The sequence below is a fragment of the Mya arenaria genome, chromosome 14, assembly GCF_026914265.1.
Source record: "Mya arenaria isolate MELC-2E11 chromosome 14, ASM2691426v1".
NCBI lineage: Eukaryota > Metazoa > Mollusca > Bivalvia > Myida > Myidae > Mya > Mya arenaria.
In genome coordinates, this window is record NC_069135.1 from 7,423,220 (window position 1) to 7,441,725 (window position 18,506).

The 18,506-nt window shown below is 33.5% G+C and overlaps 1 protein-coding gene across 1 annotated transcript; it reads right to left on the bottom strand.

Moving 5' to 3' along the window:
- Positions 1 to 724: 724 nt before the first annotated feature.
- On the bottom strand, positions 725 to 16,144 carry LOC128217786 (adiponectin receptor protein-like). Its single transcript, XM_052925169.1, has 7 exons — positions 16,045 to 16,144; positions 11,285 to 11,515; positions 9,949 to 10,270; positions 9,546 to 9,726; positions 9,023 to 9,210; positions 7,571 to 7,764; positions 725 to 4,268 (listed from the first exon to the last, which is right to left on the bottom strand). Exons 2-7 carry the CDS (start codon positions 11,483 to 11,485, stop codon positions 4,143 to 4,145), a joined length of 1,212 nt encoding a protein of 403 aa, XP_052781129.1. The 5' UTR covers positions 11,486 to 11,515; positions 16,045 to 16,144; the 3' UTR covers positions 725 to 4,142.
- Between the last annotated feature and the right edge of the window lie 2,362 nt (positions 16,145 to 18,506).

Genomic DNA, 18,506 nt, shown 5'->3' on the forward strand with positions numbered 1-18,506 from the left:
ATTCCCATCAAAGGCCTCCATTAACTCTTTGTTTTCAATTTGGTTACCATTTGTCAAACGTAAAATTATTCTTTACCAATAATGGCATACATCATTTATCTAACCAGGTTTGACTTTGGTTAAAAATGTGCCTATCAGAAGCAATACAAAATATAAAGAAGGGCGATCAAGGACCATAATTTGTGTGTAGTGTCAATATGGGGTTGCAAGTATGTAACCTAATTGTGTGACGGCCGTTAACAAATGTGTTATGTAATAAATCACTTGAATGAAAGGTATAGAAGTAATTAGTGAAAGTCTCAACTTGACCGTCATACTATAACCAGACACAATATGCCCTGAAACTTAAACGGAAGTTCCCAAGTCAATTAGGGGTCATAATTTGTATTAAGGATGAAATGGTGTTGTGTAACCTTCTTGTGTGAAGTATTAAGTCAATTCAATAAAGGGTATAGAAGGTATTAGTAACAATCAGAACTTGCCCTTTAACTTTAACCTGACACAATGTACCCTAAAACTTTGTACTAAGGATTATATGGAGTTATGTTACCTCATTGCCAGATGTACACAACTGTGTGAAGTATTGAGTAAATTGAAAAAAGGGTATTGGAGAAAGAAGTGAAAATGCCAACTTGCCCTAAAACTTAAACCTAACGCAGACACTGGGGCTGTAGTAAAGCCTCCTTATTCTTCGAATAGTAGAGCTAAAACATAACAGTTCAAGGTGAGTTGTTGATTTATTTGTAACTGGAGTACAACAAGTTCAAAATCAATCCATAAATAACACACAAAATAGACTCTATAGTACAAACGCACTTCCTAACTGCATAATAAATTTCAATTACAGTCATAACCATTAATTAAAATAACAAAATTTGCTTTGAATGACAATCTTATTAGTTCGAAATTAAAACCTACTCAATTTATCCCTACGTAAAGAGTTTCTACAATTAAATAATTCTTTCCATAATACAACACATGTAGTCTTATGTCCAACAGTTTTATACTTTTGATTTTCTGAACAGCAGGACAGGTGCAGCATTCTGCCAACAAATCCTTTAAGAAGAACAAAAATAAACTTTCTGTGCATGCGGCAGCTTCTAAATATCTCACTTAATAAAACCTATTGATATAAAATTCGAGCTACTGAAATTTATGTGTCTGATCAATGACTCTTGTTTCCATAGTAATGGAAATTTGGCTTGGGAAAACCAGACTATCATAATTCTGGGCTTCAATTATTGTTATACATAGGTAAACACTACAAAATGAGAGGAAATACATTCAGTTTTGGACCACAATTACATTTTAAAGATGATGAACCTGTCACAATAAACAAATTTCATTAAATATACAAAAAAAATAATTACTGTATTTTCTAATGTAAATCTTCATATTGGTCTCTAAAAAAAAGCTGTATGTCAATAACAAATCTGCTTACCCAGCTACATATAAATTATACCCAGTAAAATACATAGTAAAATAACAAGTGATTTTTATGAGAAACCTTTTTGTGAAACAACTTTAATTCCAAAGAAGAGGGAAAGTGCTATAAATGATTCTTAACTATATGTGTTGTAATGTGACTTTCGACACAGCACATACCCACTAAAAAGTTGTAACTATTCAGTGAAAATACCGTGGAAATGTGCGAGTTTCAAGAAAATGTGTAACATGAAAATCTTCTTCTACAGTATCTGATGTACGATTATATTAACTGTAGATGCGTGGTGGCCCTTTATTTATTTTGGTAACATTTGGATTTTATGAAAGGAAAAAGAATAAAAAAATACACACAAAAAAAAATAAAAAACACATTTTTGGCCTGTAATAGTGCAAAAAAGGTCATTCCAAGTCCGATTTCAGTTCAAGTGGGATACAAATACATGAACTGTCATAACCTCATCTTTTATGTAATAAATAAGCTAAACCCATGATACGGGTACCTGGGCATGACAATTTAACATCTGGGCATGACAATTTAACATCTGGGCATGACAATTTAACATCTGGGCATGACAATTTAACATCGGGGCATGACAATTAAACATCACAAATGGCTCAATAAAATGACAAGCTTATTTGTCCATCGGACACCATATCTCAAAAAACCATGAGGTATGGATCCAATGAAAGTGAAAGACATAAATCATAGCCGTTATTCATAAAACGTCTGGAGTCGTTTCCTAACTTCAGAAATTTCCTCACTTGACATATAAAATGATTACTTTGTCTAAAATACTTTATGTTTATTAATTTAATGCAATAAACACAATTAAAGGTTAAATCTGCCTATGAAAATCTTCAGAAATCGACTAAAGCTAAGAATTGACTTGAGGTGTTTTATGAAGGCTGGGCAATATCTATAAATAACTCTTTCAAGAACATTTTCTTGAAAGGACATACATGCATGTATACAACATATCTGTACGTTCTTGTGTAGCTTCAAAATTCAAATTAGTTTGTTAATTCATAAAATTGATATAACACTACATGGGGGGTTGGGGGTTAATGATTAACATATATTCCATTTGAAAGGTTCACACATATGTATTAAAATGGTGACAAACAAACATTATCCACAATTAATGAGAATTGGTACAAACAACAAAGAATATAATACAGTTGGCAGATTGCAATGCTGTCACTTTTCTAGAATTGTTCTCATGTGTCAAGTTATTTATTTCTTACTTTTAAGAAAAATCTTAATGTAAACAAAACAAAAGGTCATTCCAGGGCTGAGTTCTTGAAGAATATGAAGCCTGAGATAAAAGCTGTCAGAACTAAATTATACTAAACTGAATTATCTCACTTTGAAGCAAAATTACAGAGAAGTAATTTGATACTTTTTATGTTCTGTGAACATGTTAAAGTCAGGGTTTAAGAACAATAATTTCAAAAGTTTAAGTTTTAACCTTATAAACTCTAGTTTTTTCCCGAACTATTAATATTCTAATTCATGTCACTCAGCATCAATATCAATGCAAATGTTTTTCATCAATTAATGTCAAACTTCTTCAATTTTTTTTGGAAACTAGCAGTTTTGCACAAACATAATTATATGCTCAATTCAAAACATTACACTATTTTACAAGATAAAAGTGTCACTTTTAAAATTTACATACATAATTATGAACAATTTCATCAATTATGATTTATGTAGTGCACAACAAATTTAAAATAACAACAATTTCGAATGAAAGAATATATACAACATGAACAAGTAATGCGCTGGTGTGTGAGTTGGGAGTTATCCACAACAGCTTTAATCACAATATTCTAACTATAATACGGTAATTCATAATTTGTCATTTGCAAGTTCTCCTTCATGCTTTTATCATCAAACATATACCATACATAATCATACATGTAGGCCTTTCCTGAAAGGATATTCTGAACTCTCCTTTATCTGACTATAGCCGTAAGACAGCTTACGAGATGGCTGTAAGACAGCTTACGGGTTGGCTGTAAGTCTGCTTACGGGTTGGCTGTAAGGCTGCTTACGGGTTGGCTGTAAGATGCTTACTGGTTGGCTGTAAGTCTGCTTACAGGTTGGCTGTAAGGCTGCTTACGGCTTGAACACTTTAAGGAGTTCTGTTTATATTCATTGTCTCCCTCCAAAACTGGAGGAAATGAGATAATACCAGTAGTATACCATATAACACCTGACTGCTGCTGGCATTAGTATAAAGATATATTGATTGTAATTATTGGATAATTGACCAATTAATCAAATGATTTGACGTACCAAAAGTTACCCAGTTCTACACAATTGATTGCAGATGGGTAACATACAACATTGGTCCTACACTTTTTGTATGATGCCTTTAATCAAAGAGAGATCATTTTTCAGATCTGTGCACCATGAAATAAGCTCTTTGTATCCATCTTGAGAGAAATATATAGCAAAATAAGAATGAAGCTTGCAACACTGTAAATAGTGTACATAGCTATAGAATATTTGTCAATAAAATGTGTCATGATTCCAAGGGATATGTGAATTATATATTTAGAATGAGTCGTGTGCAATAAATACTGTCTCAAAAACTGCAGTGTATTTATTTATTAATAGCGTGCATCATTTTATATATGTAATAATTAAATATGTCTATTTGTTCCACATAAACTCTATTCCATTTTCCCTAGAAATACTCATTAGTAAGACAATCCCCATTGCTGAGTCGGTAGTTGGCGATCTCTGTGATACCGTGGTAATGGACGAAGGCAGCGGCCAGCACAAACATGTGAAAGATCTGGTGACTCTGAAACTGAAATAAACACACAACATTCAGCTAGTTACAATTCAGTAATTAAATTTGAAAGGAAGGTGCACACATGGTATTTCTACATTACTAGATGATAGTTGATCACTGTAAATCTTTAAGGACCCACCAGTCCTTTAATATTTGTAAGTTTTCAGCTACAGTTTAAATACATGGTTACAATCTTGTTATCAGTAATTAATATTTTTCAGAAATGCATTATTTAGTATGTTGTTAAAGGTTTATCACTCAAAGTTTATGTTTGTTAAACATGTATTTTAAATAAGAGTGTCACTTAAGATGCTCTTGCATGTATCACAATATTATGTAGTGTATTGTAAGCATAAATAAACAAAATATAGTCTATATATCATTAGTTATTACTTGAATCAATTCAGGATTTTGATACCTTCAAAAAATACAATATGTGTTTAAATATATTTACAGTGTTTTTCTACAGCGCTACTTTAGCATTGACGCAGTTGCTTCATAGTTAGATAGCACAATAAAGTAGAGAATTATTCTGTTTTTGTATAATATGTACATGTCAAATGTTGTTATTTTTTGTATTTGTAACCTTTTCAATTGTGACATCTCATTCTATTGTTCATGGCCAATGGCTTATGTATTGCCGATATTTTCAATAAAACTTGAAACTTTTCATTAGTCTAACAGTTTCAGTGTGAGTTTTTTAACCAAATTGTATCCATTCAAATGTTTAAAACATATACCTCTTTCCCAGACGTAAAAATAAAATTCCCAGTTTTATGTTATAAAACAGGACAAAAATGGATCCCGAAACTGTTTTCGTATGCAAATAAATAAATTGATAATATACATACATGTGTGATTTTGTTATCTCATGGACATGACTAGCATACTCAATCCCATATCTTAGTACATTTATGTCCTGGCCACGATTTGGAGGTAGCTTAAAGGTGGGATTAAGAAAAAAAGTCATTGCCACAACATATATACTTAGTTGTGAAAAACAAATAAGTCAATCATGGCCGCAAGATAACAAAGTCTTGTCAACAAGACTTTAAGTCATGGTCACAACATACTGAGTCATAGGAACTACAACATACTAAGTCATACTGGGACAAGTCAGTAGGTCAATGCCATGAGATTACATGGTTTTCCCCACATGTCACCTCTATACTACCATAGACAAGGAGTGTTACTAGGGTATTACCCTTTGCCAGTATTCTTAATGGATCTTATCCTTTTCCTTAGACATGCCTCGGTGATTCCATTCAGCCTATTGGTCAGCTAAATATACAGGCCAATCAAATCACCTAGTTTCTAATCTTAAATTTAACTTCAATCTAAGTTGCTTATTGAATGTGGCCCCTGTTAAATGCCTTCAAACTAAACCTAATACATGTCGATCAAATTCAGAATTTGTATTTTGTTATATATATTCTTAAGTATCCTAAATGAAATAACAGAAACTAAATCAATATTTAGTTTCTTATTCATATAAGCTTATTTCACATTCAAATCATGCATTTTTGGGGTATTTTTTTATCAGCTTTAAATGAAATGTCTGGAGAGAAAATGCCCCATGGTGTGATCAAGGAAGCCTCGCAAATTAATAAGTAATTCACTTCACAGATTTCCAAGACACAAGTACACATTTTCTCTTCCAAAATACAGACAACAATTATGCAGTTATTCAACTAGATTTACAGACTAAATGGCCCCATCAGCTCAAGTTTGGAAAAAAGTACAAACTGTCTGGAGAAAAAGTTTTACATGTCTGAGAGAAAGATGTGATCAGGCAAAATTGCTATGTACAGTTTTGGCAGCCAGATTCATGGTTTTACTAACATAATTGGATTTGGATCGCCAGACATTGCACAGCAATGTGAAAAAACAGGAAAGTTGTTCTCTATTCCTGATATCAACCATATCTAGTGGTAGAAATGCTCGCTGAAACAGTTTTCCACACAGTGTCATGAAATGGGAAACATTAAGCTCAAATGTCCAACTTGTGTGATCAACTGCTCACAATTGCTCTAGTAAGAGAAAAACTTGTGAATTTGGTCAATAATTCACAATTCAAACAAATAAATATGACAAAACAGATACTTTAGGTTTTCAATTTTTTTTTCATAAACATTGATACTAATACAATTCCAGTTTCTGGCAGTGAAAGGGACACAACATAAGAATGGCTATTGCAATCTAGCTTGTGATTTGTCATGCCCCTATATTTCAATAGAAAGGAGTTTGTGAGTGGACAACTTCATGAATGAGGCCAGCGCAGCTGTCCAGCTGGGATGATTTCGTAACAAGTATCATCGAACGATATTGGATTCTATTACCGCCTACTTTAAAGGCAAACAGTCAGCTTATAAATATTCAATCATTAATTTTTGCCTATTTTAAAAGCCACAGTATGACTATATCATTAACTAGACCATGAACTCATGATCAAGTTGCTGGATGCAGTCTTGTTTGTCAATGAACATATAACCAACCATTTCTGAATACCATAAAAGCCTAATCCATAGCACTGACTGGGGTAGCCAGCCCATTTGAATCCTTTCTCAAATCAAGTCAGAAACTGGAATTGTATCGACAATGTACATCCCTTAATAATATGCTCTCCGCTGGTCTACACAACCAATTTTACTCTATCAATATGCATATATTCTATGCATCATTCCATATTGATTAATTTTTAAGTGTGACCTTGAACTTTCAAGTCGGAACACAAATTATTTTAAAATCCGTCTGTGCATAACAAAATTACAGCCTGAACACAACCACCTACACTTTATGTGCATATGTTTAGCATTCCATGACATTTAACCTCTAAACATGACCTTGAATTTTGAGGTAGGATGTGTGTCTTGTACCTGACACCACGTCTTGTACCAAACACATGTGCTATGACCCTCCCTGTATGACAAAGAAACAGCGCGGACACAGAAACCCAAATCATAATGATAAATCTGTATGTGTGACCTTGACCTTCGGGATAGGAACTTGGGTTTTGCATGCAAGGCGTCCTCTGTATGTACCAAACACATGTGGCAAGTTCTTTTAAAATCACTCCCTGCATGCCAAACTTACAACCACGATACGGAAAAGCAGACAGAAAAACAATGTTGTTTTAATATGCTGATCTTCAGGGACATAAAAATCAATTTCACCTTGTGAACACCAAAAGTAGACATTGCACTCATGGCCACATCACTCATTAATAAATCTTAAGGTGCTTACTTAGTGAAATGCATTGTGACCTTACTCTGAAACAATCCTCTATTTCATGACATTTTGTTGACAGAAATACCTACCCAAATATCAAATTTGCCAGGAAATAACCTCTCTGGAATTCTGATGGCATATATGAGAGCCCCAACAATGTAGAGTAAACCCATCAGGGAAAGCCAGCCGAGAGAATGCTTGTTAACGGCCTCCCAGAACCCGTCTGTTATCACAATATGGAGGGCTGGTATCACACCACTCAGGCCAAATGCGATAAAAACACCTGCAATACATATACAATGTTCATCAGAGTTGGAGCAGTTCATTTATACAAATGTATATTAACCAGGGCTGTCTCTCACCTCTAGCAAAATAGGGTCAGGTCCTCATGATGATTTTGATAGAAAAAGGGATTTTTAAAGATGCACTCTTATTCCCAAATTAGATAAACCATAATTAATGATATTATTTTGATATTTCAAAATGGATGACCAAATGTCAAATACAATGGTTCTTATGAAGGATACCGAGTTAAATTTGAAATAAATAAGAATAAAACATTGTATTTCTACCTTATGAGACTATAGTAAACCACAGTAAATCTTTTAGCATTCACCAATCATTTAATATTTTTGCGCTTTAAGCTATTTTATACACGGTTACAATATTGTTATCAATAATTAATATTTTCCATAAATGCATTATTTAGTAAGTAGTTAAAGTTTTATCACTCAAAATGCATGTGTGTTATTTATGTTTGCATTGATTTTGAATTAGATTGTCACTTTCAATTGACACAAATACATCTTATTATTATTATTAAAAAATAAAATTAAGTGTAAAAAAGCATTTTGTTTTATAGGCGATATCATTAACATTTAATAGAAATAACTGAATTCCAGTGACAGCATATTGCACACCAATAAAAAAGAATATATAATGGCCATTTTGTGTCTGGTGTATGATCCCCTTCTTTTCTTCAAAGTACAAACAATCACAAAATTGTAGAGAAATATTTATTTTAAAGGTGGGGTTTGGAATTGAATAATAGCCAGAGAATAAGAAAGACAGCCCTGTCAATTTGTTTTGATGAAATTTAGTAACAAATTGTAATCCAGTGATATTTTTCAAATTTTGCCTTTGTTAAGCATTTAATATTTTTTATGGTAACATCCATGCCTATACTAATTTTCTATAACAAATTGTGTTGTGAAACATACATGTAGCAATGCCAAATTCTGTATTGATTGATATTATAAAAGTCTCACAATTGATCATAACATAGGCTTCTAGCACCATTTTCTTTCCAGCTTTTGTGAATTTGCAGACTTAAAATGAACCTTCATGAACCGAACCATTCAGTTTTTAATTTACATTTTGTATCTCCAATTCTTATAATATCACGAACACAACTAAAATAATAAAAACTATTCTCACATGTACTTTCCAACATGAAGATATTTAATAGCAAAAAAAATGTTGGCGTCTGAGAGGTACCTATACATTAATACTATATTACAAAGGTACTGGATTATACATACCTGCCCGTAAAGGTCTGAACCTAGGCTCACTGAATTTACTCCAGAGAGACACAATGATACACAGAGTTCCGAGGCCGAAAGTGAGAGCCATGTAGATTATCTTCACCCCCAGCTTGCAGTAGAAACCATAATGAAGCCACGGGACAAAAGACCCCATTGTCAGTATTGCTATTCCACAGTAGTCTAACCTGGACAAAAAAAGGTGTCAGATTAAGTATGTGAACCTTGCTAGTTGCTTCTAATATTATACAGTATAATAAAAAAATAACTAATATTCATTAAACTTAGACCAATTTATCTTAAGCAAATAATTCCCATAAAACTATATGCAATGTGTAGCTAGGCAAATAACTCTGGTTTTAATAATTATCAAGAAAGCCATGAAGAAAAACTGACACTCTTTGGCTTCACATGTGCCGTAGGGGACATACAGGAAAATTAGTTTATATTGTTTTCAAAATATAAAAATGAAAAATGTGGCGAAGCTTATTAAAAGAATAATGTAATTGGGTTATAATCATACTTATTAAACAGTTTTCCAACTCCTTGCGAATGGTTGAAGACTGTATGGAACACCCATGAGAAGCCCAGACAGACAATTGCTCCCACAAAGAAGGCAGAAAACACAGCTTTCTCCTGCCACTGGATCTCAAACGAGGGTCGAGTAACAAAATAACTGGTAATGCCTATAAAGGCTATCATGCCTGAAAAAACAAAGGAACAGTAAGGGTGAAATTCTGCCACAAACTACATGTTCATCCTACAACCAAGTAAGCTTTAATGCCTGCATGACTGAACTGAATATCATATAATCTCTTTTTCAATCAATAGTTTTTATTTAAATTTATTAGCAAGTATTGTCAACATAAAAGCTCAAGAAACCTACAAGTTTGATTGTTTTCTGAATAGTTTAAGGGTAACCATACCCAACAGATGTGTCCAAATATTGCCTGTCTCCGTGTGCACTCTGAATATGGACTTGAAGCAGGCCAGAAATGAGTTTGTAGGTAAACGGTGTCCCTTGTGCAGGAAGTCATTATCTCGGAGCCAGTTGGGCAAGGAATTATGATGGACAACCCTCCAGCCAGCCTCCCAGACTTTTTTTACAAACTCCTCGGCCTGCTCAGCAGCCCTGCAGGGGGCCGTGAAAAAGTCCCCAACCCTTGAGTGAATCTCGGAGTCATCATCATCATCTCTTTCATTGTCTTCTTCCTCTACTTCTTCTATTACATTACTGTCATTTTGGCCCTGTACGAAAAAAGGCAGTTAAGATATCGTGAAATACAATCAAGTGAAAGTTTGAGATCTGGTGACTAGGGTTCCCACTGGCCATCACCATTGTCACCATGAATTTGTGACAAAATCATGAAAGTGGATGCAATTTTTAAAATATTGTGTTTTTTTATGGCCCAATATTATTTGTATCATATGTAGGAGTTTAATGTGTAGAGGAAGAACATAAAAAATATATATTCTACTGATAAAAATAATGCAAACACACTTTGACCTTAAAATAAATTGATAAATCAGTCCTTTCACTTCCGACATCAGATGAAATAAGAAAAAAACTGCCATAACTTTATCTATAACATATTTTGGGTCATAAATGTTACATATTAGTAATCAGTTAGTAACACACTTTAAAACGATGCCCAAGTTATATGGGGTGACCAGCCACGAAAAATTAACATTACTAGTTACGAATGGCACGATGAAACGACAAATATATTTCTAACAAACATATTTCTATATTGGATACCTCAAGAAATGATAACAGAGAAACTTTGAACAGATTGTTAATAACTTTGTAAATCAACAGCCTTGTAAATGGTGTCATAGTAAACTTTTAAAGGTGAAAAATAATATGACATGCTCATATATTTAAATAAGCAGTACTGCAGATCACAAGCTTCATTAAAGACTTGAAAGTTAACAATGACGACATAAAATTGTTAACTTTAACAATATTCTGAACAGTCGCCCCACTACAGGCTAAATTTAACTAGCACTTCAATGCCAAATGAAAGTTACAATAAATATACTTCCTTACAATCCCATAAACATGATTATGAGAATCAAAATTTAAAAGCATGGGAAATATGTAATCAAGTACAACGTATTAACTGTCTAGTAAGACTAGTATTATTCAACTTTTCCAAACAATTTTGAGCGTTTTGAAAATATATTAGCAATATGTTTATGTTGAAATCTTAAAATGCTCAAAGCCCACACACTGAAGCAATTATTGTAGTACATGCTGACCTTTCCAATTCTGCCATGACCGTAATGGCTCCTTCCTCGATCCTTTGTCCATCTACCTGCAGACCCTAGGCTGATAGCATCTTCGTCATACTCCAGGTCTTCATAGAGATCACGAATATCATCTGTTGAAACAGGAACCGGAGCCCATTGAGGTTGTATCATTATGGGTGCCTGATCGATGATTATTTCACGACCAGACATCACTGCAGTTTGACCTTTTTCAACCAGTACCTGAATTCAATGATCCTATTATAAAAATATATATCATATAAACGAGCCATTTAAAATGGCAAACAACAATTACAGTCAACAAAATTAAGACAAAGTGGAATACAGTATGTTCATAATATGTAAGAGATTGTACCCCACATGTCAGAATACAGACTTTTTATTTTATTTTATCAAAGCCAATTTTGACTGCAATTAAAATGACAAATATAAAAACAGATTTATTGGGTTGGTTATTTCAACACAACTACTACTAATACAAAGATACTTAAGTTTGGGAACCAATTCTGTCCCATTTCACTGTGCCTTGTCTCATAAGGCCTTAGAGCTGACTTTCTTTTAGGACCCTGGTTCTTAAATATTTAAAAAAAAAAAAAAGAACTAACCAATGCTGGGATTCGGTGCCAGAGGAGGGTTACCTCATTCTGGGTAGTGAAGTTTATTTAGGCATTGAAACTGTTATCTAAACACATCAAAATGTCGTAAATTTTCAGAATTTTAACTTTGTTTTTTAAGTGCACTTCAAATAAAGCCATAATAGGTCTTAATAAATTTCTCCACCCATGTCTCCGATAAACTTTCATCTTTGCTTACAATTACAGTTTTTAGTAGGGATGGAAACCGGATACCAAATCGGTATCAGGATATTCGTATCAAGTATTCGAATACTATTCGGATACTCGTATCAAATTGTTTTCATAATAAGTAAATTTCCTATTATATGTCACCTACCTTCTGATATTTGACATAATTGTTCACTTAATTTATAATACGTCATATGGCATTTTCACTTTTCATTCATTCTTTCTCAGTCTTAATAATTTATAATGTTATAATCAAAGCTAAACTACTCATTTTACGTCATAAAACTCATGATGAATACCTAATAAACAACTCGCGAATTTGATAGTCACTTCGGCCGAGGTGGTTGCCTGGTTACTGCCACGTGCCTTCGAGTTTGTTATTTATCAGCAGGTTTCCGATTGTAATTTTATTTCATTACATTGTTTGATTTAATGCAATACCTACAATTTCTGCGTGTTTTGTAATGAAGGATATAATTGGGGAAAAGATAAGAAGACAAAAAGACGCTCTGATTTTTCTTTATTTACATGCGTGTACTTTTTTATTTATCATTAAACTAATGTTTACACACAACAATTTACCATCCTCGGATTTTGAGAATACTTCCGAACACTTGAAGTCAATGTTGGAGGCATATATCCATAGTCGTGATACAGGAATAACAATTAATAATTCAAGACACAAGTACAAGATGCAAAATGATGGAAATTTGATTGAAACGTGAAAAGATAAACAAATTTGTTTTTGTATTTATTGTTCAGATAGCAATAATTTCTTCATGCATATTCATCAAAAATATGATGCATACGGTCATTAATAGCTTTGATTGCACGACCCTTAACTTGTGATGGACGATCAATTCCTACGGATTAATGATCAATCCGTTTAATATCAAATAGTGCCAATTAGTGTCAATTAAGCACATATGAGATCATAAAACAACACTTGTCATTGTAAATAAGGTCATAGAACTTCACAGGGTGCTGCAGAAGGGCACAATATCACGCCTTGTGCAAACACCCAATTAGCAGACGATTTGTGACACATACCCGCTTCGCGACAGACACTGTTGATCACCTGAAATATTTCATCTGAAAAGTTTTATACAATTGCTATGTCTCTGCTTAGCGATTTCATTGAAATTTTAATTTTTAACGAATATTCGAATACCCATTTTGGTATCCGAATACTTGCGTGATATCCGGATATCCGGATACTCGGATATTCGCTTCCATCCCTAGTTTTTAGCTCTATTGCACTTCTCCTAGTGGCCACCATGGTAATGTTATGTATGCCTGTCTAGGCAGCTTCAGCTCCCACCTCGATCTTTATTACTATTTGATCACTGAAAATATGCGCAGATCTACCTTGTAGCTGCTCCCCTGGTCTTATTTTAAATGGCCATGCTCTTGATATCTGCCCCATCATCAAAAGTTGTGTACCCTTCAACCTTCTCCCCAACATGATTGCCGTAAATTGTGCATTGTAACCATTGTTATGGTCTCCAAGAACTTTGCATCCAATGACTTTGATACTGTTCCTGTGCAGACAATTATACTAGTATGTTGGGGGTGTTACCGCCCCTGATTCTTAAAACTATGAGCCTGTCTGCATTGATCCATTTAGGTCTCCAAGGTTTGCCACTCTTCACACCTTTTTCCTCGGCTTAACCAAATAGAATTCATCAATGCTTAGTCCCATCAACAACAATACCCCCCCATGAGATTTGAATGCTGCCAATACTAACGATCATGTTGTCATAATATGTTCCGTCACTAGAACGTTTGTCTATGTTTTGTTAAATCATCATTAAAATCCAACTGTTTTTAATATAATTAAACCTAGTGCATGCTCATATTTTTGTCTGATATTAAAGAAATGCTCACATTGGTCGTCAACAGTCACAGACAATAAGAGATTAAATATAGTTCTGTTCGTGTTCAGCACATAAGAAGAATGACTTGCATACATTTGTGGCACAAGAAGCTCAACAGAGACTGTGAACGACCTTGACACCTTGACAAACACAGACGGCATTTGTGATACAGATATGTTGTTGATACCAGGTGAGATCGGGCCCTTTAGCAGCAGTCATAGCAATAAAGTCAAGGGTTATATGCCACATCAATGTGGCTGGGTTCAAACAGAGGATTTCATACTAAATTATTTGTGGCATACACAATTAAAGCATTATGATTAAATATTGTAACTGCAAAAGCCTTGGACATAATTTTAGATGCACTAAATTCTACTACTCCAGAATCTGTGCAGTGTGCACTATAACAGCCTGAGGATAGCATTGATATAGTCTGTTTCGAAACTTCTGAAATTTATTGAGTGATATAATACAGTATACTGATCAAGTTGGATTCACTTTCCTTGCTCAATAAGAGAGATAAAGCCGATGTTTGAGGGTTTCCCCCCCAAGGGTCAAATTTATTCCCTCCCTTAAATGAGTAAAATCCCTGCCCAGTTCCTCTGAGGTGCTCATTTACCACAGAGTGTAATATGAACATAAGCATCGGAAATCATCCAATATTGTTGATTTTGTGACCCGGAAGCGGAACTCTGAATCTGATGAAGTGCTACTGTTGAGAGCAAGAAAATATTCATTCTTTTCAGATGTTATTCTTCTTATAACTATTATTACATGATATTTATAATTGGTAGTTCAAAATAGCAAGTGACATTTTGGGGAGTTTTCCACAGAAAAAGAATTTCACCCTCAGGTTAAAAATTTCCTTGACTCTTCTATTACTTTTGCTCCTTTTCCCGAAGTTCCCTAACCAATATAAAAATTCGCTAAAAAACAGATTCATTTTTCCTCACTACGACAACCCTGATGTAAACCCCTTTGAGAAACGCCATGATCGTGATTCTTTGGTCAACTAATCAGATGCTGAGGGCTGAAAATCCATGATTCATTTTTTTGGTTACTTAAGTGAAATTTGGCTGAGGGAAAGTAGGTCTTGCTCAATCATCAATGAGAGTATTTTATGTTGAAATTGTGACTTGAACAAGTTTCTGAATGGGTCACGGACACTACGGACCATGGACATTACGGACCAGACATTACGGACCAGATTTAGGGACACTACGGACCAGATTTAGGGACATTACGGACCATCTTCGGAAACTTACGGACCATGATTTAAACATATTGTTTTTAAATTATTCACTCATTATTCACTCATTAGTTTTTAATTTGTTAATCACGAATAAACAGCACATGTCACCAAAGCCACCATTCTTATCTAAACAGGCCCATAAAGTCTCGCACATGCTTTGAGCAGACTGCTTGTAGACCACTCGTTGGCATTAATATTCACATTTACAATTATAAGATAAACACATATTTCGTTCATTATTATTCACATTATTATATTTTATTAAAAATACATTGATGTTTAACAATGGAATTTCATTGGATTTTTCAGTTACATTAAAGATAATTGTCATACTGAGCACTCATATTGAAGTATTTATTAACAAATTTAAGACCGATGAGTGAATAAATTAAAAAAAAATGCTTAAAAACATTATAAATCATGGTCCGTAAGTTTCTGAAGATGGTCCGTAATGTCCCTAAATCTGGTCCGTAGTGTCCCTAAATCTGGTCCGTAATGTCTGGTCCGTAATGTCCATGGTCCGTAGTGTCCGTAATTCTTCTGAATATATAGCTGATTATAGCCTATATCGGAACCAAGTAACACAACCTAAAAGATTAGGGGAATGACAAGGCGTCCAGGGCTTAAATATTTCCCCACCTCACAAAGGTATCACATAGGTAGGTCTTCCATTTATGTAATATACTTGTCAAGACAAATGAACAAGTGACCTAAGTCCTAAAGCACCTCGTCATGGATTGGTGGAGATAACATTAGTTGCATTCAATGATGGCTGGACGAAAATATGATAAGTAAATTTATGGAGATTGTTTAAAATACCTTTAAAAATTGTCCGTTACGGGAACATGATCAACTGTTCTGTGTAAAACAATTATTTACAAAATATTTTCTGAACTTCCGGTTACGGCCAACTAAGGACGTCAAAACAATTTTAAAAAAAACAACGAGATAACCCGGATACTTCAAATCATTTACAGATACAGTAATTACCGGATTTTAAGGACAAGTGAATAAATTGTGGATGGATTTTAAAAAAAAACAAACATTAAGTAATTCAAAACAAAGGTAAAACTAGTTTGGGGGGTTTCATACATGTTTACAAAACCTGGAAAATACATTTGCCCATTTACACTGCAATATAGCCTTAACTTACATGGACAGAAAGAATATATTTAAGAATCCCTGATGTGTAGTGTCAGCCGTATAATATGTTAGAATTGCTGTTGTTTGGTGATCCATTCATATAAAATGTTACCATGATTACTCAGAACTGCTAATGAATATTAGGTTCCGCCTACTCTCTAATGTTAATCTGATTACTGCTGCAGGCTTTTGTACATAGGAGAGTTGTGTTTACTATCATGAGATGTAATCGATCGTTATTAAAGTATAAAACATTGAATTGTGTTTATATACACTGACCACCCAATTACATAACAGCTGTTGCACTAGATCACAGGTTCAGACGTACATTAAATGTATTATTAAAATATGTTACGAGATTTTTTATTTGGCCAGATTATCCATCTTGATGAAAAACAAACAGAGTTGAATATCTTTTCCACTTCGTATGTTAATGCTAGCATACAGCTAGTTATTTTTCTAAAAATAGTTCATTTGAATTTCTGCAAAAACAGCTTTTACGGATTAAAATTCAAACCCAAAATAATTTCAGTTATGATGAGTGTGGTCATCTATTTTGTCTAGAAGAAACATAAATGTAAATATGTAAAATATATTTACTGTCATATGTTGTTATTTAGAAAAAAGGGCCAAAGTGTAACTGTAAGTCATGGGCAACGGTTATGTGTACTCTTTTACAGTCTTTTGGTTTTCATTATGCTTGGTTAAATTGAGGTGTTTGTGATGAAATCAATGCTACATGATACATTTATACAAAACTGGATGTCAGAGTTAAATATCTCATCGCGAGCAAGAACTAAATTAGAACTAGATTAGAAGCTAAAGTAGTAAGATTGCATGAACCTGAACCAATTTTTTTTAAGATAGAAAGTGGAAATAATGCAATGAATTGGAAGATGAATTTCGTTTTATTATTAAATTTCCTCTTTGTATAAATACTTGAAAAACAGATCAATATTATTGGAAAAAGACCAAATGCAGTCAAATAATGTAAAATTTAATATAACTTTAGCGAAGTTTTATTCATAGTCCTTCCAAATTCAGAAATGTGTTCTATTAATATTATGAAAATACTAAATATGTACATCCACAAAAACACTTTCAAACACACTGTCCTCTCGCTATCGCATACTTAATTATTATTATGGATTACACAATATGTATATTCATCAATATTTACAAATATTTTCATTTTGTAATCTGTCCAATGATTCTTCTTTTACTTATATATAATAATTTTTGTTTTTATTTTCGTCCACTTAATTGTGAATATATAAATATTGTATACTCAAAGTCATTGACCTAATTAATGTCTTAATGTCTATATATATTGTTAATAAATTGTCTACCAAATAGAAGTGCTGATCGAACGACTTCGTTAGTTAGTACGCCAATCACATTGCCTCTGTTTTTGCATGATATAAGATTACCAGTCATTGATATGACCATTTATGGATAGCCTTTAAAGTTTTAGTCACGAGTTAGTGTGTGTTCTATCATTTTAAAATCATGGGGGGAAATAGCTAAATAATTGTCGTCTTTAAAGAGATGGGTTATAGTTAAAAAAATTTTGCTATATCATTGACGTAAATAAGGAAAAAGGAGAGGACCTAGCACGGATCCTTGAGGGACACCATTTCCAAGAACCTCGAGACAGGTTATATCTAAAAGTGATTATGATATATCATTGACGTAAATAAGAAAACGCAGAAGACTTCCGGTCCTAGCTTGAGGGTCACCACCTCCAAGAGCCTCGGTGTTTACTTGTTACATGTATACATGCTTTTCCAGTCTTGGCTGTTTGAAATTGTAGGACTTATCATACTCCCAAATTGTCCTGCAATCTGGACTGTTCGGTACGAAAATAATGATCTCAACTGACATGTTTCTTATATAAACTATTTTTGTTCAATTTGTTAAAGTTCTTTAGATAGATATATATAGTTTTAAATGATTGAAATTACTTTAACGATCATATACTTTTGGTGTAATTCTTGAAATTATGGATGCACATGGCTTTATAAGGATTATGCAGATCATATCAGTTTGAGTTTTTGGCAATAACATCAGCAAAACCATGCAAAATTAACATCAAGTTTGACAAATATAGCCAAAAAGAAGGAAAAAGCGTTAAATGG

Coding starts and splice junctions, on each gene's coding strand:
- LOC128217786 (XM_052925169.1), bottom strand. CDS start 11,485: ATGTCTGGTCGTGAAATAATCATCGATCAGGCACCCATAATGATACAA. Junction 10,271..11,284: donor GTCATGGCAGAATTGGAAAG/GTCAGCATGTAC, acceptor TTTTTCGTACAG/GGCCAAAATGACAGTAATGT. Junction 4,269..7,570: donor CTGGCAAATTTGATATTTGG/GTAGGTATTTCT, acceptor TGTTTATTTCAG/TTTCAGAGTCACCAGATCTT.